The 26,410-nt window shown below is 33.6% G+C and overlaps 1 protein-coding gene across 2 annotated transcripts in view; it reads left to right on the top strand.

The window, feature by feature from the left end:
- Positions 1 to 26,410, top strand: part of Eip78C (Ecdysone-induced protein 78C) — a 150,357-nt gene that overhangs the window by 39,764 nt on the left and 84,183 nt on the right. The window contains exon 1 of one of the 2 annotated variants that reach the window (XM_072540432.1): positions 18,445 to 18,700. The exons of the other annotated variant lie outside the window; for it this stretch is intronic. Within the exon in view, the coding sequence (XP_072396533.1) occupies positions 18,695 to 18,700 (6 nt within the window). The 5' untranslated portion in view covers positions 18,445 to 18,694. Of the gene's footprint in view, positions 1 to 18,444; positions 18,701 to 26,410 lie in introns of those variants that run through there. 2 annotated transcript variants of the gene reach the window in all.

Genomic DNA, 26,410 nt, shown 5'->3' with positions numbered 1-26,410 from the left:
ATAACAAAAATAACGTTTTATGATAGTCAGATAAAAAATACTGGTTCTGCATCAAAAACTTTATATTATGCAACTTTATAATTTATGATTTAAATTAAATATACGAACATAATCGTAAACTATATAGTATTCACTTTTGATTTTTTTATAATTTACTGCCACTGAAGTATATTCTTTTATTTACACTTATATTGGCACTTTTACGAAAGTTTCTATTTTGTTCAATATTCTCTTAAAATTTAGATCACTACATCAGCATACACTAAACATGTAGGTATAGCTGTTAACGTGTCAGCAAGAATTATTAGCGGATATTTAAGATCTATACCCACAAGTAAGCTGTATACCCTATTGTGAGTATCTCTCCACCGGATATCAAAATATAAGTTGCTAAAGATATGGAACGAAAGAAACAAATCGAAAAAATTTTTCTATGGCTAGATCAATCCATCTAAAAAGTCATCAGAAAGAACTCTTTTCAACACATGGCACCTTTCAAAACCTCTCAAAAATAACTACCACCTGGCAGAAACCTTCTTTATCCTGTGTAGACTACTCTATATTGCCTGTGAATCCAAGTCCGAGTGTAAAACTGAGTGTAAATTCAATATAAAGAAATTGGGACTATTACCTGCTTTCTCAGATCCCCAATGTAAATGTGGCGCATTACCCAACACATCTATTTATCTGCCATATGTTACAGTAACCCTACAAATTACACGCAAACCCACACTGTTCTCTTTTGGAGAGACATGATTTGATTTGATACAACTGGACACCATTTTTACCATCAAGAGACCGCAAATGTGTGTACCTTCACTGAATTCCGAAAAACTAAATTAGAACAAAGACGTGTATAGAAAACAGTATATTGCATAACTAAGGTGTAATTGTATAAGTAAAGTATAAGTAAGGTGACTAAGCAAGCCCATTACTATTTACTATTATTATGCAGGATCTCATAATAAACTGCGCAAAGGAAAAAGATAAAAAATAAGAAATGTAATTATGAAAATTCTGTTATGCAGATCAGGTTCCCCTGTTAGCGGACAATAAAAAATACCTTCAATGGTCCTTACATGGTTTTAACACAACAAAGAGAAATGTATACATGGCAATCATCATCATCATCAATCAGCCAATCCCGTCCACTGCTGGACATAGGCCTCCCTCAGTTCTTTCCAGTGTTCTCTACACTGGGCCGCTTGTAGCCAGTTTCCCGCTACTCTTTTTATGTCGTCGGTCCATCTAGTCGGTGGTCGTCCTCGGCTTCTTTTATAATTTCTGGGCCTCTATTCCATAATTCGTCTTGTCCATCGTCCATCTTGTGTTCTGGCTAAGTGTCCTGCCCAGTTCCACTTAAGTCTCGTGGTTCTTTCGATGACGTCTTGAACTCCTGATCTTTGCCTGATTTGTCGGTTTGTTATGTGGTCTCGGAGGCTCACATTCAGCATTGCACGTTCCATGGCTCGTTGTGTAACTCTTAGTTTATTCGCAGATTTCTGCGTGAGTGTTAAAGTCTCTGCTCCATAAGTTTGTACAGGCAAAACACATTGGTTATAAACTTTTCGCTTGAGACACATGGGAATTGAACTTTTTAGAATATGGCTTAGTTTGCCAAATGCTGCCCATGTCAGGCCTATTCGCCTCTGTATTTCATTTGTTTGATTGTCTCTGTTTATTTTGATCTCGTGTCCCAGATATTTGTAAGTGTCTGTCTGTTGTATGGTATTATTGCCGATAGTTATATTTCCACTCATTACGAGATTTGTCATAAGTTTAGTTTTCTCAAAGTTTATCTTTAATCCTGCTCTTTCAGACAGACTTTTATGCGAATGTAGCATAGAAACCGTATCCTGTAAGTTATCTGCGATTAATACGACATCATCTGCAAACCTCAGATGATTTAATCTTTCTCCATCTATATTGATGCCCATATCTTGCCATTGGGTGTTCTTAAATATTGACTCTAGAGCTGCCGTGAACAATTTTGGTGAAATATTGTCTCCTTGTCTTACTCCTCGAACTAAGCTGAATTTTTCTGTGTCTTCGTGTAGTCGTATACTTGATGTAGCGTTCTCGTAGATGTTTTTGATTAGTGACGTGTACCTGTAATCTATTCGGCTTTGATTTAGGGCTTCCAGTACGGTTTCAAACTCTACAGTATCAAAAGCCTTCTCGTAATCGACAAATGCAAGAACCAGTGGTATGTTGTACTCGATGCATTTTTCAATTAAGATCTTTATGGTGTGCAAATGGTCATTTGTGCCATATCCTCTCCTAAAGCCTGCCTGTTCTTTGGGCTGATAGAAATCAAGTTTAGGTGTTAGTCTCTTTGTTAAGATTTTCATAAAGAGTTTATACATATGTGTCAAGAGGCTGATGGGTCTATAATTTTCTAATTTAGTAATATCACCTTTTTTGTGTAACAAGACTATCACTGCATTGTTCCAGTCTTTAGGAATCGTACCCGCATGTAAGCATTTATTAAACAGTTCGCTTACTGATTTTAATAGAATTTCTCCTCCTGCTTTTATTGCCTCAATAACGAGTCCATCGTCACCAGGCGATCGATGGTTCTTCATTTCCTTTAAAGCTGATCTTACTTCTGACACAGTAATGGGTAAAAGTATTTCCGATCCCTGATTTATGAGAGTCTTTACTCGTGTCGGTAAATTTTCTTGTGATCTTTGGCTGGTATAGAGGTCTTTATAAAACTCTCTAGTTATTTTCAGAATGTTTTGTTTATCTGTTGTTGCCTTTCCGTCTTTATCTTCTAGCTTGTATATTTCTTTTTTACTTTGTGTGAGTTCTCTTTTCATTATCTTTAAACCTTTGTTCTTTTCTACTGTTTGAGTAATTACATTAGTATTATATCTTCTTATATCTCTTCTAATATCCGCTGAAATTCTTTTATTTAGTTTTCTATATTCTTCTTTGTTTCCCTTTTCTTTCTCGCTTAGGTTTCGTCGTATTTCCATGAGAGCTTTTGTGTCTTTGCTAATCTTTTCACTTTTGGTGTAATTTTTCTTGCAAAATTTGAGTTGTGCGTTTCTAACCGAGTCTGTGATTAATTTATTATGATCGTCGATACTTAGAGGTTTGGGATTATTACTCTGTAAAGTTTCTGCTACATTTTTTATGTACGCTTCTGGCTGATTTGGTGAATTCCAAACTATGCGTTTGCCACTGTTTATCATCTTTGCTCTTTCTTTTTGTAGGTTTATCGTTATTCTAGCTCTTACTGGTCTGTGGTCGCTTCCTACTGATAGTTTATTAAGTACAGTGACATCTTGAATAATTTGCTTTTTGTCTGTTATTATATAATCATATTCGCTCTTAGTTCTTCCATCTGGACTAACCCACGTCCATTTTCTACTCTGTTTCTTCTTAAAAAAGGTGTTCATTGCATACAGTTTGTGTTGCAGTAGAAAGTTGGTAAGTATTTCGCCTCTTTCGTTTCTTACTCCGATTCCAAAATCTCCGATTGCTACTTCTTGTTCGTCCTTTTTCCTTCCGAGTTTCCCGTTAAAATCTCCCATTATCAGATTGTAATGGGCCGGTTCCTGCTTTTTTCCTCTTTCGATTTCCTCATAGAAGGCTTCAACAATCTCATCTTCGTAATCGCTGGTGGGGGCGTATACCTGGATTATTTTCAGATTGTATCTCTTATTTAGTCTTAGATTTATATACATAACTCTTGGGGAAATGCAGCCAATGCTCTGTATCATTTTCTGTAATTTTTTGTGTACTAATAAACCTACTCCTCCAGTTGTCGATTCTGTTTCCCCATTATAGTGGAATATGTTGCCTGATTTTAGTTTGACCTGATCTTCACCTCTTCTTTTGACTTCGCTAATTCCTATAATATCCCATTTCACATGTCTGAGTTCTTCCTCCAGTTCCGTCATTTTTTCATCTTTGGATAAGGTTCTTACATTATACGTAATTATGTGCAGCGTTCGTCGTTCTTGGTAGCCTCTTACATCCCGGAGATTCTTTGCACCCTCTGCCCGCTGTCCGTGAATCCTACCGCTACCTTGGTTGGGAACTAGCGAGCTGCCGGGGACTGAGGGCCCTTTTCTTGAATGTCTATTTATGCTGAGGGGTTTTGGCATTTAAACACCACGCTTGCCAGGCGGGTTGGTGAGTTGGTTTGGGAAATTGGTAGGATAGTAGGTATTGGGTAGGAATGGGTTTAGGACATGATTTCTCTCCATAGGAGTTGAGAGACAATCAAGGCTCGCGTAGGGCAGGGTCGCATCCCTGAAGTAAGTCTATCCTCCACTGGGATTGTGGAGGAGTACTTACCCGCTACCTGCTACAATACATGGCAATAGCAATTGAAAAAAACTTAATATATATTTATTACTAAAGAATCTATATGATGTAAATTGGATGTAGCCGGGAAAGTAGTAAAAGAATGCTTTTTATTTATGTAAAGATAGAAGATCTCATGCAGAATAATGGGCACAATCTGTGAGAACGATATTTGGAGAAGGGATATAATTTCGAATTGTACGAGAAGTATAAAGATATAGTTCATGGTAGAGATGTAATATGTTTCATAAAAATAGGAAGGCTGAGAGGCTATTAATGGCACCAGTAGGAAATAGGAGTAGAGGTAGACCAAGACTGAGATCTAGGGATAGTGTGGACGAGGAATCGGGAAGATCGGCGAAGCCAACTGGCAATCGTTAGCGATGAACAGAAACGGCTGACGAAATAGACTGGGGAAGGTCAAGACTCAACTAGGCTGTCAAAATACTGATGATGGTGATGAAGATATACAGCTAGATGAAGTAAGAAGTCAAGCTATAAGAACTACTAAAGTCACAGTCTGTCTAAACGACAGAAACTACCATCTTGACATACATATGAAAACTAAAGTGTACAAGACAACAATAATCATGACGCACATTGCAGAAAATAAATAAGCACTGATACTGAAGTAGTGTGAATGTGAATGTTTGTTACATTGATTTTGAAAAAGTAGTTAACAAAGTATATTATGAAAATTAGTCAAAATTCTAAAGATAAAAAACATATACAAAAGAAACTTAAAAATATTAACACATCTTTACTGGAATCAAAGCGCACAAATTGTAATAGATAGCGAACCCCATTCAGAAATTGAAATCAGGAGAGCAATTAGATAGGGATGTATTATATCTTTATTACTATTTAATGTATATGATGAATCCATTTTGAAGACGTACTACTGTACTAAATAAAGGAATAATAATTAACAGAAGAGAGACTAACAACAAAATATAAGCAGATAACACCATGGTTATGGCAAGCTCTGTTGAGCCACTCCATCTACTACTAAACAAAACAAGCAGTTAGGAGAATAGAAAGGAAATGGAGATAGATATTCACCGCTGAAGATTCAGCGGTGAATAGATTAAAAATAGTGATGAGGACATCCAATCTTCTATTGCAGGACGGCACTTAAAGAAGAAAAAGACAAGTAGAACAAAACGAATAATGGAAATAACAGAGATCAAAATAGTATGAAGAATAATCGACAAAACTTTATACGATAGGGAAAGAAGTAAAAACATAAGAAGATGCTGCAAAATAGATCCGGTTAACATATGAATACAAAAAAATAGAATTGAATAAACATATTGATAGACTTGAGCTAACCAGAATAGTAAGAACATTTTGATACAAATCGCCAATAGGGAGAAGAAATATTAAAAAACCTTAAAAGACGGTGCAAAATAGATCCGGATAACATGGATACAAAAAAAAAATAGAATTGAATAAACATATTGATAGACTGGAGCTAACCAGAATAGTAAGAACATTTAGATACAAATTACCAATAGGGAGAAAAAGCATTGGACGACCTTAAAGTCGCTGGCGTGAGTGACTGTTTAAAATATACTGGTATTCTATATGTATATTAAAAAAAAATGAAAAAGAAGCAAAAGTTTTTAGATTATATTGTTGGAATTCGTTATTTTAATCTGAAAGTTCACTTACCATACTTTCACTTACGTTCTGTCCGAATAGATTTCTGATTGCAAACCTTGGTTTTATTGTTAATGTCTTTTGAGATGTAAATTTAGGTCAGCAAAAATCGGAGTTTGGTCCGAGTTATTGTTTGTTTCAGTATAACCAGTAAGAGTTTTTAAGCTGTTCTGAAAGCTCTACTTTATTCCCTAAAAATAAATCCGTAAAATAGTTTCGAAACACAATTCATTCCCTAAAAATACTTTATTTAATTTCTAAAAAGTCTGATGGTAATGTCCAGGTATAAACATCATCATCGTCATCTGTGGCTCGACAATCCTTTGTGGATCCTGGCCTGCTCTAAGGTTCGTCGCCATTTTGTTCGGTTTCTGGCGACCTGTTGCCATCTTCGGATTTTTAATATCCCAAGTCGGTTGTAACCTCATCTAACTACCTAATTCAAGGTCGGCCACTGCTTGTTCTTTCTACAGCTATTCCTATGGTACCTTTTAATCAATCGTGTTGTCCGTCATTTGCATTATGTGTCCAGCCCATCTAAGTCGCTGTGTTTTAATGAACGTTACGACTTCTGGTTCATTAAAGAGTTATTATAATTCTTAATTATATATTTTGCGCCGCTGTCCTTGAATATTCTCAAAAGTCTTTAATTCTTCTGCGTTGAACTTCTTGTGTCTGCCCCATATGTGGGGACCGACCTCAGCAATGTTTTGCATATAATAATTTTAGTTCTTCTTTGGATGTTTCTTGAGTGGAATCGTTTTTATAGTCCATAGTATGCCCTCTTTGTAAGGCTTATTAGTCTTTTAATTTCTTCGCTTGTTTTGTTGGTACTAGTCACTAGCAAGCTTAGGTATGTGAAGCTGTCAAGACGTTCAAATATATGATTTCCAAAGACTGTTTGTCGTTCCTCATTTGCTACAGAATCCTTAGTAATCAACATGTACTTGGTTTTGTACGTGTACTGCTTCGCCGCAGCTTCCAATTCTAGGAAATATTGGTCAATATCTCTCTTGCCACGCCCTAATATGTTAATGTCATCAGCGTATGCTAAGATTTGTATCGCTCTATTATATAGTATCGCTCTATAGTACCGCCGTCTATAATTCGTGTGTCTCGGACTGCCTTTCCAAGAAAATTTTAAATAAGAGACAAGCTACGGCATCCCCTTGTCTGAGTCCTTCCTTTATCTCAAAGGTTCTAGAAATCTATCTCTGTATCCTAACACTGGCTTTTAAGTTAGACATTGGCATTCTCGTTAATCGGATAAGTTTTTCTGGTATAATAAATTCACGAATTGATTGGTATAACTGTTCTCACTATCGTATGTGGGCTTGAAGTTGACGAATAGGTGATGGGTTTCGATGATAACTTCTAGGTGTAAACATGTCACAAAAGGTATTTTTGATAACGAGTTCTTGTTGTGTGTATTATGTTCACTACATAAAAAAATCAATGCACATATCAGATTTGGTGTTGCTTTATTACAAAACTAAAGCAGTGCTTGTATTTAGCTAATAAACGGATGGTTTATTAGAGAGACTCTTTTATTTAAAAATACACTGTTTTCTCAAATTAATTTATTATATGTTACCTGTATATTATTTTATGGTGTACTTATTATGCATTTTAACTCCAGATTATAGATCTTTAAATAATATGGTAATTTGTTTCCATGTTTCGATTTTCCTGTTATTTTATTTTTGCAATTATCATTAATTTAGCTTTTTACCATACAATGTTAGTTCACTTTCTTTACTACTTTCTACAACGTGACTTCAGAGAATCTATAAATCATTTAGCAATTGTACGATCATCAAAGTATGAGCTGATATTGTTATTATAAGGATTCTGTTAACTTTTCATTAGTCAGTTATGCAGATGCTTTCTAAAATACTTTTTGAATTGTAGGTTAAAGTAGATATGGATAAGTAGATTCAATAAACCAACTATGTTTTTGGTTAGTTATTAAATTCTAACATGAGCTTTTTTAACTGAGATACTAAAACATTTTTTTGGCAACGACACACATGGTCTAGTTAAGGCTCTAACGTGAAATAGATATACCGGTTGTCCCAATTTAGATTTTTTAGCAATCGAATAAATTTATTAATATTTCTAAAGTAATAACTTTATTTTTGTTTCAATCATTTAAAATATTTAATTTTTTGTAAAATGACTTACATAAAATCTAAATACATTCATTTATTTATGTTTGATGCATAGTTATTATTTTTATACCAAATTAATTAAATTTCACCATAAGTAACCTGAAACCATAGTAAAAAAGTGGATTGGGCAAACGACTACGAGATGAATACTTATATAACTTAAGTGGCGCTGACGATTAAGTAGTTATCATATAAGTCAAAGGGCGTAAGTTGTATGATTAGGAAACTAGAACAGTATTACATAAAAATTGGATGAAGATAAATGAAGGAAGACCAATGAAAGGAATAGACAAATTTAAAATTTTCTACATTGTAAATCATAAGATTTTCTACTTGGCGAGCCTTTGCATATGACGCTCTAATGATACGTAATAAGGTTGAAATACGTATAAGCGGATGGCATATGCCCTGCATTGAAATTAAATCCTAAACCGTCTTTCCGTTTTAACAATTTTGATTTAAGTAGAGGAACAGCTCCGGAAAATATAAAAAATATACTTAGACAAATAGAGACTCAATATTAAAACTAAACTGCAAGATGGGGATTGGTAGGATAGAGTGAGCCTGAGAGAATGTTGAGAGATTGTATTTGGGAAATTTGATTAAGTACTATTGTAATTTGACATTTAGTAAAATTTGTGTAAATATACGTTAACTTAAAACTTATTCTTAGTTCGCGTATCCTATCATACATAGAATCTATTCATACTATCACCCTGCTCTGGTTTCGACCTACAGATTAATTTGTACAAGTTTTAATATTAAAAATAATGTTTTTTACTTGGCTTTATTTTAATTTCAGTAAATATAAAAAATTATCAATTCAATTTCATCGCCCTCTTCATAAGGATTTAAATATTTTTTAAAATGTATCTGTTGTGAACGTTCTGTTTTCTACAACATAAGTAGCGAGCCAGAGGATGAAACTGGCTGAATATGAAGACTTGAATTAAAAAATTCTTTGGCTAAACAATTTTTAAGTCGAATTGGTAGTAAATAATATTTGATGATTTTTTTTAAAGAACTGTTACAAAACGTATTTATCTAAAATTAAAATTTTATTTGTTATTTTTCTGCTATATACGAAGAGTGTTTTACGCAGTACACGTATAAGTTGCAAAATAGCTGAGATTACACTGTTGTATTGACTAGACGTGGTGTCTGGCTTGAGACGCGAATATCTAATGAATGTTAATATGTACTATCTGGCTTTAGATGCGATTATAGAATGCCATAAAAGCCGCCCCAATCCAACAATTTATAGAAAGCAGCAAACTGTCAGTTTCAATGGCTTTTAACGAAATTAACGAACTTGCATAAAGTGAGTTATTTCTTAATATAATTTCGAAAATAAACCATTTTTGTCATATATCTACTATCGTAAAGATTTATTACTTTTTGAATAAGGATTCCAAATACAATAAAACTTATTAACCCACTTCTGAGTAAACCTATATAACTTAGTGTTTTATACTGAAAGTAAGATGGGTAAAATACGATAAATAACGTTTAACGACCATGTGTAAGTTTGCAAAAACGAAAATTTTTGACTGTATTTAATTTGAGACGAGGTATTTTAAATTATTAATTGTAACGAAAATAATGAAATATTCTTGATGGTATGTTATAGGCAACAGCCATACTTTGACTGAAAAGATGTGAGGATGGATTTTTGCTCTATAAAGCTTCAAATTCTGATTATTTTAAGTGTTCTCCATTATTAATCTGTGCTATAAGTGTTTGTGTATGAGACAGTGTTCTTGTATTTTGTATATGTGTTGTGTGTTGCATGTGTATTGTGTGTGATAGAAGACGAGTCTCAGAATCTCAGAGTTTCTTAATCCGCCATTGTTCGTATGTTCTTATTACTGACTCGTTCAGTATTGGCAACCAAAGCCTACTACATTCTGCTGCTGATTTTTTTTATTGAACACAAAGTACAATGGAAAGATGCATCAATAATCATGAAAAAAATCAGACCTGAAAAAGATAAAATTCAATTATAAACAATACATATGCAACACACATACACAATTCAAGAACACTCTCTCACACACAAACACTTATAGCACATTTTAATAATACAGAACACTTATAGTAATCAGAATTTAAAGTTCGAGGGGGCGAAAAATCCAACCTAATATCTTTTCAGCCAAAGCATGGCTGTTACCTACAATAACACAGCGGCAAAGTGTGTCCATTTTGTGAAATGACATAACATCGTCAACAACTTTGCCGGTTATATACTCAAAATTCTTAATCTTTTTAAAAACGATTTTCGGAGTGGAAATCGTAACGTCAAATTTTTTCGATAAGAATGTTATTATCATTACAATCAATTGTGTCTTAATCCCATATAAACACAATATTTATTTTTATTGGATGTTGATATTTACTTGTTCGAATCTTTTCTGCTCACCACAATATCTATCAGTTGTCTGATAAATTGGAACACCATTAATTCTCTGATATTTCTTTCTAAAATTTAAAATATTTGCTGTCATCTTATTCTACCTTTGTCCACCATATTTTACCTCGACTATTCCTCTCAAGTTGAAAAAGATTTTATGTTGGGTTTCACATTAAGAGTCAATATTTTTTCACTTTTTTATTAACTCATAAATAACAGCTGGTTAATGACTTTCTGTCCTTTAAATTCGACATATAACCCCTTCGTCGTGTATATTACTCGTCCACGCAAATTTTAGTATGCGATTATAAGTCCACATATCGAAAGTCTTCAGTTTATCGTTGCCTTCATAGTCCAAGTCCATTACTTATTGTAACTTGTAATACAGGCACACATGGTATCTGCATATCTCATTCTAATTTTACTATAAAATTAATATCTTTTAATTTTTTGTATTTACTTTATATTTACTTAATTAAAAATCAAGTAAGGAAATGGAAAGACGAGATTTCCACAGCAGTCTAAGAATTACAGGAGAAATAATGGGATTATAGATAGAAGAGTATATTAGAAAAGTAATACGGATAGCAAAGTTGAGTCGACTTTTGCACACAATAAAATATTTTTACACAATTGCTTTAAAACAGCTATTTGCAGCTGTCATATAGACCAATAGGTAGTAAATATTTTGTTCCATACAATTGCTTATAAACAGGTATTTGCGGCAGATAGACCAAGAGGTAGTAAATGAAAAATGAAACAATATACAGAATGTCACCGCTTGTCTACTGAGTTTACTTTTACCGTTGATTGAATAGTTATTCAATCAACGCTTTTACTTAATATCTTATATTAATACTAGTAATTCTGCCCGCTGCCGCATGTGACGGAAGGTTTAATCAATGGCAACCTGCAGTCACTCGTTAAATTTTTAAAACAATAAACTTCTTTCATGTTAACCAAGTAAATATAAAGTATGATCTGATACACTTCTGATCATTTTTTTACTATATCCTGTATATATATATATATATATATATATATATATTATACGCCATTTTGATGACACGCTATATACACTCGCGATCATAAAATCCGGGTCACCTTGAAAATCACCGATATTTCATTTTTAACGAGCTTTATCGTAAATAATAATAGCACAAATACAAACTAATGCATGTTTCTGAGAATTGTTGCGGTTTCCTTTGTAACAAAGAATTCCAATAGTGCCGATTTCGCGGTAAAGTGCACACTTCCCAAAATGAACGCTACCTGTAACTCCGCTTGTTTTAAATGTCTCGTTTGTACTTCGACTTTCTGTTCAAATGCAACGGACAAACGTTTATTATTGCCACCATTAGTGTTTATTAGTGCCATTATTAGTGTTTATTTTTTGACAAAAATGCCTTTGACTGTTGTTGAAACGGCACAAATTGTTGCACTTGTGGAAGACGGTCACACTCAACGGCAAGTCGCAAGAACTGCTGGCGTAAGCCTTTCTACGGTTCAACGAGTGCTTCAACGCTTTCAGGAGGCAAGTTTGCTAACCAGGCGACCTGGCTCTGGACGAAGAAGAACGACCAAGGCACTAGATGACCGTTTCGTTGTGTTTAAGGCTTTACGAAACCGGACCTCAACTGCGGTTATGCATCAAAATCGTCTAGAGGAAGTACGAAATCGCAATTTTAGTGTTGCAACAGTCAGAAGAAGACTTCGTTTTTCTTGACTATCTTCTCGGGTAATAGCTAGAGGACCGCCACTTTGCCGGGTGCCTTGAGTTGCACGACTAGCTTTTGCTCGACAATACGCGCATTGGGGAATTAACGATTGTAGCAAAGTGTTATTCTCAGATGAATCCCGTTTCTGCCTAACTGGATCCGATGGACGTGTAAGAGTTTGGAGGAGAACCGGTGAACGATTTTTACAAGCTTGCATTGCTCCAAGAATGCCATTTGGTGGAGGATCGGTCATGGCTTGGGGAGGTATATCTTCCGACTTCCACACAGAATTACCCTTCATCGAAAATGGGTCCCTAACTGCACGAAGGTACATTACGGAGATTCCGGAAGAACATGTTATGCCCAACATGGCAGGGCTTGGAGAAAACGCCGTTTTTATGCAGGACAACGTGCGACAGCACATTGCCAGGATCAGTATGTAATACTTGGACAAAGTTGGAATTACGAGGGTACCCTGGCCAGCTAGGTCTCCGGACCTGAATCCCATCGAACATCTCTGGGACGATTTGAAAAAACGTATTCAAACCCATACACCTCCTCCTAACAATGCACAGGAGCTTAAGGATCTGTTAGTGAGAGAGTGGAATAACATACCACAACATGTAATCCGGAGAAAAATTGAGAGTATGCTCCGTCGTCTGCAAGAGGTTATTAGAGCAAGGGGAGGCAATACACGATATTGGTCATTGAAATTTCACTGATTTTTTACCACGTTCTGTATTTTCCATTTTTTTTCGTATGTCTGTTTTATCAACAATTTGATTTGTTTTCTGTTTTTTTCAATAAAAACAATAAAAAACCATTTTTTTTCTTTCAAAACAAACATTGATGACAAATAAAAAATATATTAGCCAAAAAAAAGGTTATTACTGCACCAGAGGCAAAAATATTTAAGAAACTTGAAATTTTCAAGATGACCCGGATTTTATGATCGCGAGTGTACATTGTATCTACTACACGTCTCATGTAGTTTTATTTGATGAGTCATATGCTAGGATTCGGCTAGTTGTTTTTTTGTACTAAGTCAGAAGCCTTCTTCAGAAAAATAAAGCAAATACAAATAACAAATACAACAAATAAAGCAAATAAAGTATAATACGTTCGTTAATAACGAAATGCTGTGTAACGCCCTTTTGGTAGTCGCTTTGTTTGTTTCTTCTATCTTAAAGATTCGTTATATTCTCCCCCTTTATTTGCTATGTCGCATGTTAGAATTTGGTCAGTTGTTTATTTTGTACTCAGTCAGAGGCTTTCTTTAAGTCAATAAATCAAAATTTGTCTCACAGTGAATACATTTTTATTACCTTACTTTCATTTAGCATATCACACGCTCCAATCGGACCAATAACAACGAAGATATGATATAATACCCTTTTGGCATTGACGCCATGTGTGCTTTTTTGTCTTAACATATTCGCTACCTCTTCTCTTTTCCAATGAAGTATCATACGTCACGATCCGACGATCTATTCTACACCCACCACAAAACACTAAAAAACTAGTTAAATCATCAGTACGACTTTTTATCGCAAAATAGTGTCAGCTATTCTTTCCGTACAGTTGTTTGTAAACAAACATGTTAGGTTAATAATATAAATAACAATAAAGTGAATGTGAACACATACCTAAATGGGATAAAAAATACCAAAGAAAGTCTATTTATTGACAAAAAAATACTAAAATAAATAAAAAAAGTGCCTAAATTAGCATATCAATTTGATATAACGGAGCAATGTGATTAAATCAATTAAAGGCAATATATATTATTTCATAAATTTTCTAAATCCTTTATTTCTTTCTAAACAATATTATTTCTTTATTAAATAAATATATTTAATAAATATTTCTTCATACATTTATAAACCAGTGACGTATGAGATATAATATAATATAATATCTCTCTTGCGTACAATAAGTGGATAACGTACTTTAATTTGACCCGGTCAAATGCCTTCTTAAGGTTTGCGAAACATAGATATGCCGGTTTATTTTATTCTAATAATTTCTCTTACGCTTGTCTCATAAATATAGCGTCGGTGCAAGAATTCGCGACCTAAAACCTTGTTGTTCTTCTGCTAGTGTTATAATTTCATTTAGTTTATTTGTTATCACTTTAGTTTTTCATTTTAGTGTTGAATAAATTAATTCCTCTGTAATTTTCCGAGTATGATTTGTCTCCCTTTTTAAAAAGATGTATTACGATGCTTGATCTCCATTCTAGAGGAATTCTGTTTTGTTTTATTATTTATTGGATTAGTTTTAATAGTTGTTTGGTCAGATCTGGTCCACCGTACTTTATTAGTTCGTTGGGTATTCTGTCCCCTCCTCGTGATTTTCTATTTTTTTAATTTCTTTAATGCTTCCTTTACCTCTTCCCCCTCAGTATTTATTTCTTTGTTTGTCATGACCTTATATACCTTACATAAAGTGTGAAATAAAGATAACGTTATGGCGTTTTTTAAATCCTTTTTTATGCTTTTTTGTTTTAACTACAAACAACCGTGCAACAAGTCGTGTAATAAAAGGAACTTTAACGATAGGATGTAGAAAAAATACTAAATTGAAAGAAAAATGTTTCCTTAATCAAAAATGTCTTTTCCTTATTTTTATAGCATTCGTTGAACCCAAACTGTTTTATTCGTCTAGAAAATGTTCTTGTTTTGAATTGCTAAAATGGAATCGGTAGTAATTTATCATTGAATTTGTTTTAGTAATGCAGGAACTAAATTTTATATTAATATCGCAGTAAAAAACCACATTGCAGGTCTAAAATATTTATATTATTTTTGTTGATAATAAATAAAATATTTTAAAACTAAATGTAAATTTGCTGTCATTTCGACCTACTGACTACCTAATCTTTCTTATGACTAAGTTCTCCTCTTGCCAGTATATTTCATTTTAAAATAATGTTGTTCTTTCCTTTCTTGTGACTATTTGCTAACGGAGCGAGGAGCTGTAATAATGAGAAGGATATGAGATTTTGAAAATAAATTATAAAAGATGACATTAATATGATTGTAATAATGTACAGTTTTGCTTCTGAACTAAAACTTGAATTGCAATTCAGGAATTTCTTAAGTTAATATTGCGGATAATCGTGTCAATGTTTTTTTTATATTTGTCAATGAATAATTCTCATAAATATATTCGGTGCATGGTTAGTTTCAAATTAAATCACAATATTATAGAATTTATTTTTTTTTATTTTATAACGTAGGGACAAAAAATATTCAAAAGACAGTATCTGGCTTATACTGAATAATAGTGTTGGATTTCTATTTCTACCAATTGAAAACTTTAAAGTTTTGAGTAAAACACGGTGCGAAGTCTATGTGATAGTGCTTAACTATGCCCTTTCAATTTTCTCATTCGCTCTTCATGGTATCCACTTTACGACTTTACTCTATTCCTAATTTTTAAAAATACAATATATTCGCTTTATTTTTTCGTTCTCTATTCAATCTTACTTTCTGTTTCGTCAAACAAGCATTCTTTAGGTGTCAATATTTTTTGCTACGGATAATCAGTTTAACCAGCACCTTCATTGTGATCTTCTCACCTGAGCTCATCTAGTACTCCCGCTTTTCTTTCTTAGTCTTCTCCTTACTAATCCATTTCAGATAGTAGCTGAAACAACCATACACTTTGAACACCTGAGTTAGATGATAGTTTTCCTCTTCCTGTTTACGGCCTGCTCTTGAGGTTAATGATAAAGCACATCATTAGATTAGCCTTTTTCTCTTCTTAATCCATCTTTTTGCATTCACCTAAACCAGTCATTAGTCCTTTCCTAAACCATCAGGTTAATCAATGGCATCCCAGTCAGCAGTGCTACCACATCCGTTGACTTTACCATAACTATTAGGAACTGTGGGAAGACAACAGGGGCATCAGTTTATCAGTTTATCCTGGACGTCCATTATTGCTTCTTTCATCATTTCATTCATCTTAATCTGCAACCCCTGTACGACCCCCATTACGACTGTCAACCGCATCTGTAAATGCAGCACCCTATCATAATAATATATGTTCCACATGATGGATTCGAAGACAGCGTATTGCGGACTATCTGCTTTCATATTGAAAGCAGTATCTCATTCACATATACCTATCATTTAGGTAGCCGTATACTACTCGTATCAATACTTCAAATAGCAGGCTACTTCTCTTTCGTTCAGCTCCCAGTGAAATCTTGTCCCGCCACCCTAGTAGATAAGCCATTCTTCATATACTGTGTTATCAGAATTCAAGAGATCGTGTACCTGCGTTAGCTGCCCTAGAAATCCTTTTCACCTCCATCATTGCATCCACCGTCAATCCACCTTGCCGAAAGCCTCGGATATACCTGCCACTCTCCCACTCTCTCAGCAGTCTGGTATATAAAACACCTCTTTATCATTAGGTTCAATAAGCGTAGTGGACTATATATTCCAGTTTCTTTCTATCTTCCCGTTCCTTCCCAATCATAGTAATACCTTCATTCCACACCCTCGGAAAAATATAATTCGACATTACAGGATCAGTTACATTCAAACATTTTTTTATTTTTATTTAATATCCTTTATAAAAGGTATATAATTAAAACACCAAATTGGGCTACAACACAATCAAAAAACGTTTTCGGAATCTATATTCCATCATCAGTGTGTCTAGGTGTACATGTTTTGAGCCACTAAATATTTGGGTAGAAACCCGTTAAATGTTATTAATTTAAATTTAGGTTACATTATTCCATCGTATATGTTATAATGTTAAAGTGGAATTGATGAAATATGGCAACGTAAGACTCTACATGAGGTTGCTGGTCCTGAGACAAAGTGTCGTACACCTAGACACACTGATGATGGAATATAGATTCCGAAAACGTTTTGTGATTGTGTTGTAGCCAGATTGGGTGTTTTAATTATATACCTTTTATAAATGATTTTAAATAAATTTTTTATGATACATGGTATACAGCCAGCTACAGGAACTTAGTTTCCTTGTGGAGTTACATTCACTCTAACTAAAAAATACGATGAATATTTATTTGTTTGTTAATAATTATATTTTGACCAAGGCATATTGATTATAAAAAACAGTAAACGAAAATAACGAAAAATATATAAAACTAAAATAATATTTTTTCAATTATGTAATGTTATTATCAAAAGTAATTAATAAACAAATGCTTCACTTAACATCGAATGCAATGTATTAAAATTAATATTATTAGTATTATTGTAATGTATTAAAATTATATTTATTTGGTTTGGCAACGAATTAAGAAATTTTGTGGCGATGAAATAATTTTAATAAATACTTTATATTTTTTTTGAGTTTCTACAAATGACAAATAAAGTAACAACATTACTTCAAATCATAAATTATTCTCCTTCCTAAATTATCCATACATTATATGGCATTATAACATACCTATACTATATGTGATTCAATATTTATATGTTCTTTATATTTAAACTATATTTTAGTTAAGAATACGTATAAAAACATTAAAAACTATTGAATATTATTTTTATTTACATTCAATTATAATTTAAACATGACCCACTTAAAAATATATACAAAAAAATATCAGGAGTAGTTTTTGGTGTTGGTAAAATATTCCTACCTTGGGTTCTTTTTTCATTACTTGGTGGAAGATGCATTTTGTATGACTTCTCTAAAAACTTTTCTAAAAGTAAAATTAAGAGATAAATGTAATAAACTATATAGATATTTCTTGCCTTTTTCCACAAAATATGTTCAAGAAAAAATCAGGTAAAATAGACGTTAACTCGATGAATAATTGACTGTCTTTGTCACTTATAATTTCACCTCTTAATCATCTGTAGTATACCATAAAAATACCTGATAACTACTAATTTAAACCGACAATTTGTAGTCAAGAGCCGCTACAAAAAATATGTCTGAAAAAAAAACATTCTAGGTGACTGTATACTATGTGAAACAGGAATGGAAATATAAAATATAATAAATATATTAAGGAATTGACGGGGTACGAACAAAATCGGAAATGGAAATGATGGTAAGAAGAAAATGGCAAGAGATAATTGAGAAACCAACCAAAAAACGGAAAAAGCTTACTAAAACGAAGCCAATCACCAAAAATAAGAAACCACGAATAAAAGTGCCTTAAATTCAATTAAAAACGAAGATCATTAAGGAACGAAAAGTATCTATAAAATTAGTCAATAGACAACGATTCTAACTTTGAAGATGGCATATCAGTTTACTTTACAGTTAGATAAATTACTATCTAAACTGTATCCCAACTGGTATTTCTGCTCAAATGTATTGAACCTATTCCAGTACCGCATTAACAAAATGTAGGACCATATAGCCCATACCACCAATCATATCCAAATTAAAACGTAGGACCATATAAAATGCTGGTGAGTATAATTTTTTACGTCTATAATTATAAAATATATATTAAATATTTTATTGGAAAAATAATAACACTTTATCAAATTCTTTACAGTATTTTCCCTAGAACTATCCTAAATACTTTTATTATGGTAGTATAATAATTATTTTATCGTTTTTTTGAGCAAAATGCTTTGTCTAATTCTTTTTTTTTTATTTTTTTTTTTAAACCGGACGCTTCATTACCAACAGGCGACGTTTCCTTTTCCGTTTTCCTTCAATATTTTTTGTGTATAATATGAGAGTCGCGAAGATCTCTGACATCCTTTAGAATACCCACATACTAATGGATTTGGATTGTCTTATGCTGTTTTTTGTCAAAGAATATGTATAGTATAGGCAAACATATTGGCTACCTCTAATAAGGACTCAGCTTTGATGGAAAATGCTCAAACATTTCAGTTTATTTTTCCAGTTTGTTCCCGTATGTCAAAAATTCAAAAATACTTACGTGGGTTGACATAATCCACATTGGATTATAACGTTATCTACTAGTATGCTTATTTAAAAGTTACTTTTTCGGATAACAATGTTATTTTAAAACCTTGAAGTTTTAGTCGTAATTTTAATTTATCAGTGTGTCAGAAAATTCTAGACGTTATTAAAATCATTATATGACAACTGACAACTATTGAATTAATTATGGATGAAACTTATTATAACGTAAAATTTTTACAACATATCTTTGTTAGATATAAAGTTCCCTATCCGTTTGTCTCCTACTCAACTGTGAGTCATCTTCATTCAATCTTAGCTTGTCTACGGCTCTTATAATTTTTCATCTGTTTTGATCTTGTGCCTCTTGCATCCAATTCCTATGGCAACATTTTAGATCGTCAGCCTAACGTGCTGGTGAATGACCTCTGCTTCTGTAGGCATCATCTCTTAGTTTCCATTCCAGTATCCGCTTTGTTCATCTGTTATCTGTCATTCAACCGGTTCTACTTCAATGTTGCTATTCTTTCTACAGCATCAGCCAATCCCAATCTTCGTCATAGCTGGCGACGATCTTTCTCACTGTTCTCCTTTTTATAGTCAACATTTCCGCTCCGTGTAAACACTGACAAAACACACTGATTAAAGGTTTTTCTTTTAAGACATATTGGTATATTGGATGATTTGAAAATGGTTCAATGACGCTCAACGGTTTGGTTATCTTTTCCTACGCGAATCTCGTGACCTAGGTATTTATAGGCCGTTACCTGGTCTATGCATCATGTTCCATATATCTTCGCCGACTACAAGATTTGTCATCTAGGTTTTAGATATATTTATTTTTAATCTCCCTTCTAGCAAAGAAAGGTAGAGAGCTAGTATCAAAGGCCTTTTCACAATCCACAAATAATAAAGCTAATGGTTTATTATGTTCAGTACATTTTTCTATAAGATTTTTTATTACCAATAGATGATCGAATGATTTCGTAGTCTTTACTAAAACCCGCCTGTTCTATGGGCTGATAAAATTCCAGTTTGTTTTTTAATCGTTTCGTAATTATTTTTGTAAATAGTTTATAAATATGGAAAAGTACACTTATGGGCCTGTAGTTTCTGAGGTCGGTAGCATTGCCTTTCTTATGAAGTAGGATAATTTCTGTGTTATGCCACTGAGTTGGTATTACTACTTCCTGCAGCCATCTAGTAAATAGTTTGGCATGGACCTACCATAATTTGTTTCCAACCACTTTTAAGGCACCTGCCACTATTTCATTGCCTCCAAAGGACCTATTGTTTTCCATTTCTTGCACAGACCTTAGAACTTCATTGGGTGTTATGTCTGGTAAATTTTCAGATTCCTGATTAATTATATTTGGTAATGATCCACCCCAGATAAATTTTTGTTCTTTGTATAGTTGGTTATAAAAACTCTTTATAGTGTTCCTAATTTGATCTCGATCTTCAATGATTTATCCTGTTCATTTCTTAATTTTTGAATGTTTTTTCTTTCAATATACATGTTCTGTCTAAGTACTTTCAAGCTTTTATTTTCTTCCATTACTCTAGTTATTTCTATTGTATTGTATCGTCTCACAACCTTTTTAACCTCATTTTTAATTTTCTGATTCAAACTTCTTAGTTCATTCATGTTATGATTTTCTCTAGTTTTCTTCTTTCCCTAGAAGATGTTTTGTACTGTGGCTTAATTTTTGTTTTTGTTTTCAGCACAAGGCAGTATATCTTTTTAGCTTCTTTCAATGTTTGAAAAATATTATTGTTCATTTCATTGATCCTGATATTCTCTTAGTCATGTATAGCTGAACTAGTCTTAATATTGTCTTCATAAAGTGTTACATCTTCTAATATTCTGGGAGCATCCATATGTAACTCTTCATTTTGAACACCAAAAATTTATTCAAAACTGTTACATCCTGAACTATATCTTTCCGATTTGTTTCTATCTGAAGAACGAATTTAAAAAGACAGTCTCCGGGTATAAGAAGTCAAGAAGCTTGTTACATCTCTCATTTCTCTCGCTAATTCCAAAGTTTTTCATAGCAGATTCTGCCTCACCTTGTTTGAATCCCAATTTGACGTTGAAATCTCCAATTATCATTGTATAATGGGTTTTTGAAGTTTGTATAGCTGCTCTGTTAGTTGTGATGTCTATATTTGTTTTATTGACTACGCCAAGGCATTTGACCGTTGTCACCACCAGAAGATGGTCGCCGCCCTACAAAGAATAGGATTGGATGAGAAGGACATTCGGATCATAATGAATTTATACTGGCACCAGCGTGCTCAAGTCAAGGTCGAAGACCAGCTGACTGATCAAGTGAAGATCATGCGAGGAGTAAGGCAAGGCTGTGTGCTCTCGTCGACTCTTTTTAATATATACTCTGAGGAAATTCTTACTGAAGACCTCACAAACCTAGAGATGGGAATCCGAATGAACGGTAAATACATCAATAATATCCGCTACGCCGATGACACTGTATTACTAGCAACCAGCCGAAATGATCTACAAGCCCTACTAGACCGAGTGAGAACTGTGAGCGTAACATATGGACTAGACCTTAATATTAAGAAAACTAAATTTATGGTTGTCGGCCGTTCAAATTTAGATCCCAGGGCACTAATGGCAGGTATCGAAGAGATCCAGAGAGTCGACAGATTCACTTATCTTGCAACTACCCTCAACTCACAATGGGACTATGCTCAAGAAATTAGATCCAGAATTGAAATGGCACGGTCTACATTTATTAAGTTGAGATCCTTGCTATGCTGCAGTGATCTCAGTTTGGGAACCAAGATGCGGATAGTGAGGTGCTACGTTCTTCCAGTGTTACTATATGGAGTTGAAGTCTGGACACTGGCGCAAGCTACTGAAAAGCGGATTGAAGCCTTCGAAATGTGGATCTACAGAAGGATACTAAAAATATCGTATGTGGACCATGTTACCAACGTTGAGGTCCTACAGCGCATGACAAAAGAAAAAGAACTGCTTAAATTAGTGAAACAACGTAAGCTTGAATACCTCGGCCACGTGATGCGAAACGAAGAAAAATATCCAATTCTTCAACCCATTATGCAGGATAAAGTATTTGGTAGGAGAGGACAGGGACGCCGTCGTATCTCGTGGTTGAAAAACCTCCGACAATAGTTTGGGATGACTTCCGCGGAGCTGTTTCGCAGAGCAGTCAACAAAACCATAATAGCCTTGATGGTCACCAACATCCGGACGGGATAAGATACTGAAGAACACAGCTGCTCTGATATCTTCATAAAATTGATCAACTTTCTCATGTGAATGGTTCGTATTTGGTGCTTCTTTTTCTTCCTCTTTATAAGCAATTCTGCTTGTTGATTGGCGGATTAATACCTCTATGGAAGGTTGTTACTCAATATTTTGCTCGGTCTTCTATACTTCTTTTGACAATTGGTGACTTGTGTGTGCTTAAGCCTATATAATTTTAAGTTTGTATCTTGGATTTAATTGAATAATAAGATAAATGTCTTTGGTACATACACTTTTTATTGTAATTATGTTTGGATTAAGTTTAAGTATATTTCAGTAAATATGTTTTAGGTAAATACATTATGTGTTTTATCCCCAACAAATCATTACTATTTTATTATTTTAACAATTCTTAACAATTCTTTGAATATTTTACACAAATTCGTACAGCGCAAAGGACAGAAAACGATATTACTAAATTGTCTTCGTTCATGACCATCAAAGTAGATAGCACCTTTGTACGCTAACAACTAGGAGACATTCGTTGGACTTGCATATTTGATATTGTATTCAGACCCACTGACTATTTAAATTTAAATATATAATGTAAGTTAGATAAAAATCTCACTGTAATTAAGATCCTTGACTAATAAGTGTAATTATATATATATATATATATATATATATATATATATATATATATATATATATATATATATATATATATATATATATATATATGTCATCATCATGCAACCTCTTCTGTCCACTGCTGGACATAGGTCTCTCCCATTTTTCGCCACTCTTCACGGTTCTGTGCTTCTTGTTGCCATTTCTTGGATATTCGTCCAATGTCGTCCATCCAGCGTGTTGGTGGTCGTCCTCTGCTGCGTTTGTCTTCTCTTGGGCGCCAGTCAATTAGTTTTCTGGTCCATCTTGTGTCTTTCAGTCTCGCTATGTGACCTGCCAATGTTGCTCTTAAAGATGTCTCTTAGTGAACCATACGCCGCCCAAGCAAGTGTTATTCGTTGAAAATTGCAGGTCTGGTTGTCATTGCCTATTCTGATTTTATGACCAAGATATATGTACTGTTCTGTCAATTCTACCACTTGATTTTGGATAATTAGGTGTTCGCTGGGAACTAAATTTGTCATAAATTTGGTCTTACTGGTGTTCATTTTTAGACCTATTGTTGAAGATACGTTTTCTAATTCTTGTACCATTTATTGTGATTCACCCAGATCTTCGGTAATAAGTACTATGTCGTCGGCAAAACGCAGATGAGCATTAGCATTAGCAAAGGCGTATTCGAGGACCGTTATAAATAATTTAGGTGAGAGAGTGTCGCTCTGTCTCACACCTCGCTTGATATGAATTTCTCTGGTGGTATCATGTAGTTTTACACGCATTGTGGCGTTTTGGTATAATGTTTGTACTAGCTTTGTGAGCCGGTAATCTATTCTACTACTGTTCAGAGCAGATATAATGCTGTCTAATTCCACAGTGTCGAAGGCTTTGTGGAAGTCTACGAAGATAAGTACCAGTGGTCTGTTATATTCTAGCGACTTTTCTATTGATATTCTATGATTGGCCTATAGTTTTCTAGGTGAGCCTTGTCTCCTTTCTTGTGTAGTAAAATTGTTACTGCATTGTTCCATGTTTTTGGTATGCAACAATCTGTTAGACAAAGGTTAAACAACATTTTTATTTGGTTGAGAAGGGCACGTCCGCCCATCTTATAGCTTCTATTACGACTCCATCTTCTCCTGGCGCTTTGTTGTTTTTCATATTTTTCATTGCGTCCTGGATTTCGCTTAATGTGATCTCTGGCATGAGCTCTGAACCCTGGTTGATAATTTTGCGTGATGCGGCGGCTTCCAAGTTCTTTTGGTCTTCTCTTTGGGTTGTGTATAGTTCTTGATAGAAGTCTTCAACTATGTGTAGTAGTTCTTCTCTATTTGATGTGAGGACTCCTTCTTTGTTCTTTAGTTTGTGTATTTCGCATTTTCCATTGTTTAGTCGTCTTCTCAGGACTTTCAGACTTTTATTCTCTTCTATAGTTCGTTGGACTTTTTCATTCTTAAATTTCCTTAAATCTTTCCTTATAGCTTTTGATACTTCTTTGTTTATTTTTCGCAGTTCTTCTTCGTCAACGCTTTCTTTTCCTTTGCTTTTTCTTCTAGTTTCCATTAGTTGCTTTATTTCAATGGATCATTTTTTATCAATTCTAATCATTTTGGATCTTTCTGTTATTAAGTCTAATTTTAGTTTGGCTGTTACCATTCTATGATCACTGCCTGTGGTGAAGCTATTAAGGACTGTGACATCGTTGAATATATATATACATATATATATATATATATATATATATATATATATACTTATTTAAAAAAAAATATATATATATATATATATGTATATATATATGTATATATATATATATATATATATATATATATATATATATATATATATATATTTCTTCAATGTCTATTTTGAAATTTATGATAATTTGTATTTTGCCGAGAGAATGGGAAGACAACTTATTGAATCCAATACACAAGAAAAAAGAAGCTCTGTCCGGTAATTATAATTTCTCTATTATCAATAGTCTTAGGGCTTTATACAAGAAAAGGAGCAAACAGCATTCAGAGCCAAAAGACAAACAGTTGATAACAAAAGCATACTACGAAATATATTTATATAGGAAAAAATTTTGTTGGGAGAAACAACACATACATTACGTTTATATACTTTAAAGCTGCATTGGACAGAAAAGTAATGTAGAACACAAAGCAGGAGCTGGAAATATCTAGAAAGTTATTACAGGTAATAAGAAGTACGTACTGCATAGTGGTGGGAAAAGTATAAATAGGATGCAGCAGATCACGAGAATTTAGGATGAATAAGAAGATAAGGCTATTGCAAAATATAAAAATCACAAACAATTTAAAGACAACAATAGGTTATACACACCTAAAGCAAGTTAAGATATAAAAATTACTATATACAGACGACTTGGTACTCATAGCGGACAAACAGAGAAAGATGCAACGACTAATTAATATATGGATTAAGGAAATAGAAAAAATGAAGTTAGAAATAAACATTAACAAACGCAAGACTAAGAAAATAGGCCACCAGGAGAAGACTATTGGATATAAAACTCGAGTGATCTGTAAAGCACAATTAAATTAAAGGTAGTGACAGCCTCCGGGTACCCGATTACGATTATATCAAACGAGGGAAAATTAGACCTATAAATTGCAAATAAGATAAAAAAATATCCAGATTATACTATCCAATAAATATTACAATTTAAAATAAAAGGAAATCAATCGGGAAATTAAATTGCATATATAATCACAGTACCAACGGTCCTATATGCTAAGTACCATAAATGCAGCAGAAATAAAGCAACTGGGAAACATAGCTGGAAAAACGATACTAGACAGGGAAAGAAAAGATATAAGAAACGAACTAAAACCTGAACCAGTAGAGGAAAAATTGAAAAAAGAAAACTGAGCTGGTATGGATGTATAATTAGAATTGATGAAAACAGACTAGTTAAGAAAGTGACAGAGGTCAAAAGACAAGGAAGAGGAAGGAATAGACTTAGAAAGGGGTGGATAGAACAAATCTAGACAATCGGTACCAAGAGAGGGAAAACAGTGCCACAGATGGAGGAAATGACAGAAGACCAGGAGGCCTGCAAGAAATGGGTAAAAAAGGATAGATGCCAACAAGATCAGAAGCTCTAATTAGTTAACCTAATAAGAAATCTGTAAGATACTCAGTTAAAGTTAAAGTACACGTAATATATTCAAATGCGTTCAAAACAAAAACAGAACTAGACGGTACTGCATAATATCACCAATATTATGCAACTTATATTCTGAATATATAATGAGGAAAGTACTAGACGACTAGGATGCAGTAATCACTATAGAAGGCATAAAAATCAGTAATCTACGATGCGCAGATGACCCACTTATACTAGCAG

The sequence above is a fragment of the Diabrotica undecimpunctata genome, chromosome 8, assembly GCF_040954645.1.
Source record: "Diabrotica undecimpunctata isolate CICGRU chromosome 8, icDiaUnde3, whole genome shotgun sequence".
NCBI lineage: Eukaryota > Metazoa > Arthropoda > Insecta > Coleoptera > Chrysomelidae > Diabrotica > Diabrotica undecimpunctata.
The sequence above is the reverse complement of the archived record's forward strand: the minus strand, read 5'-3'. Positions and strand labels throughout refer to the sequence as shown.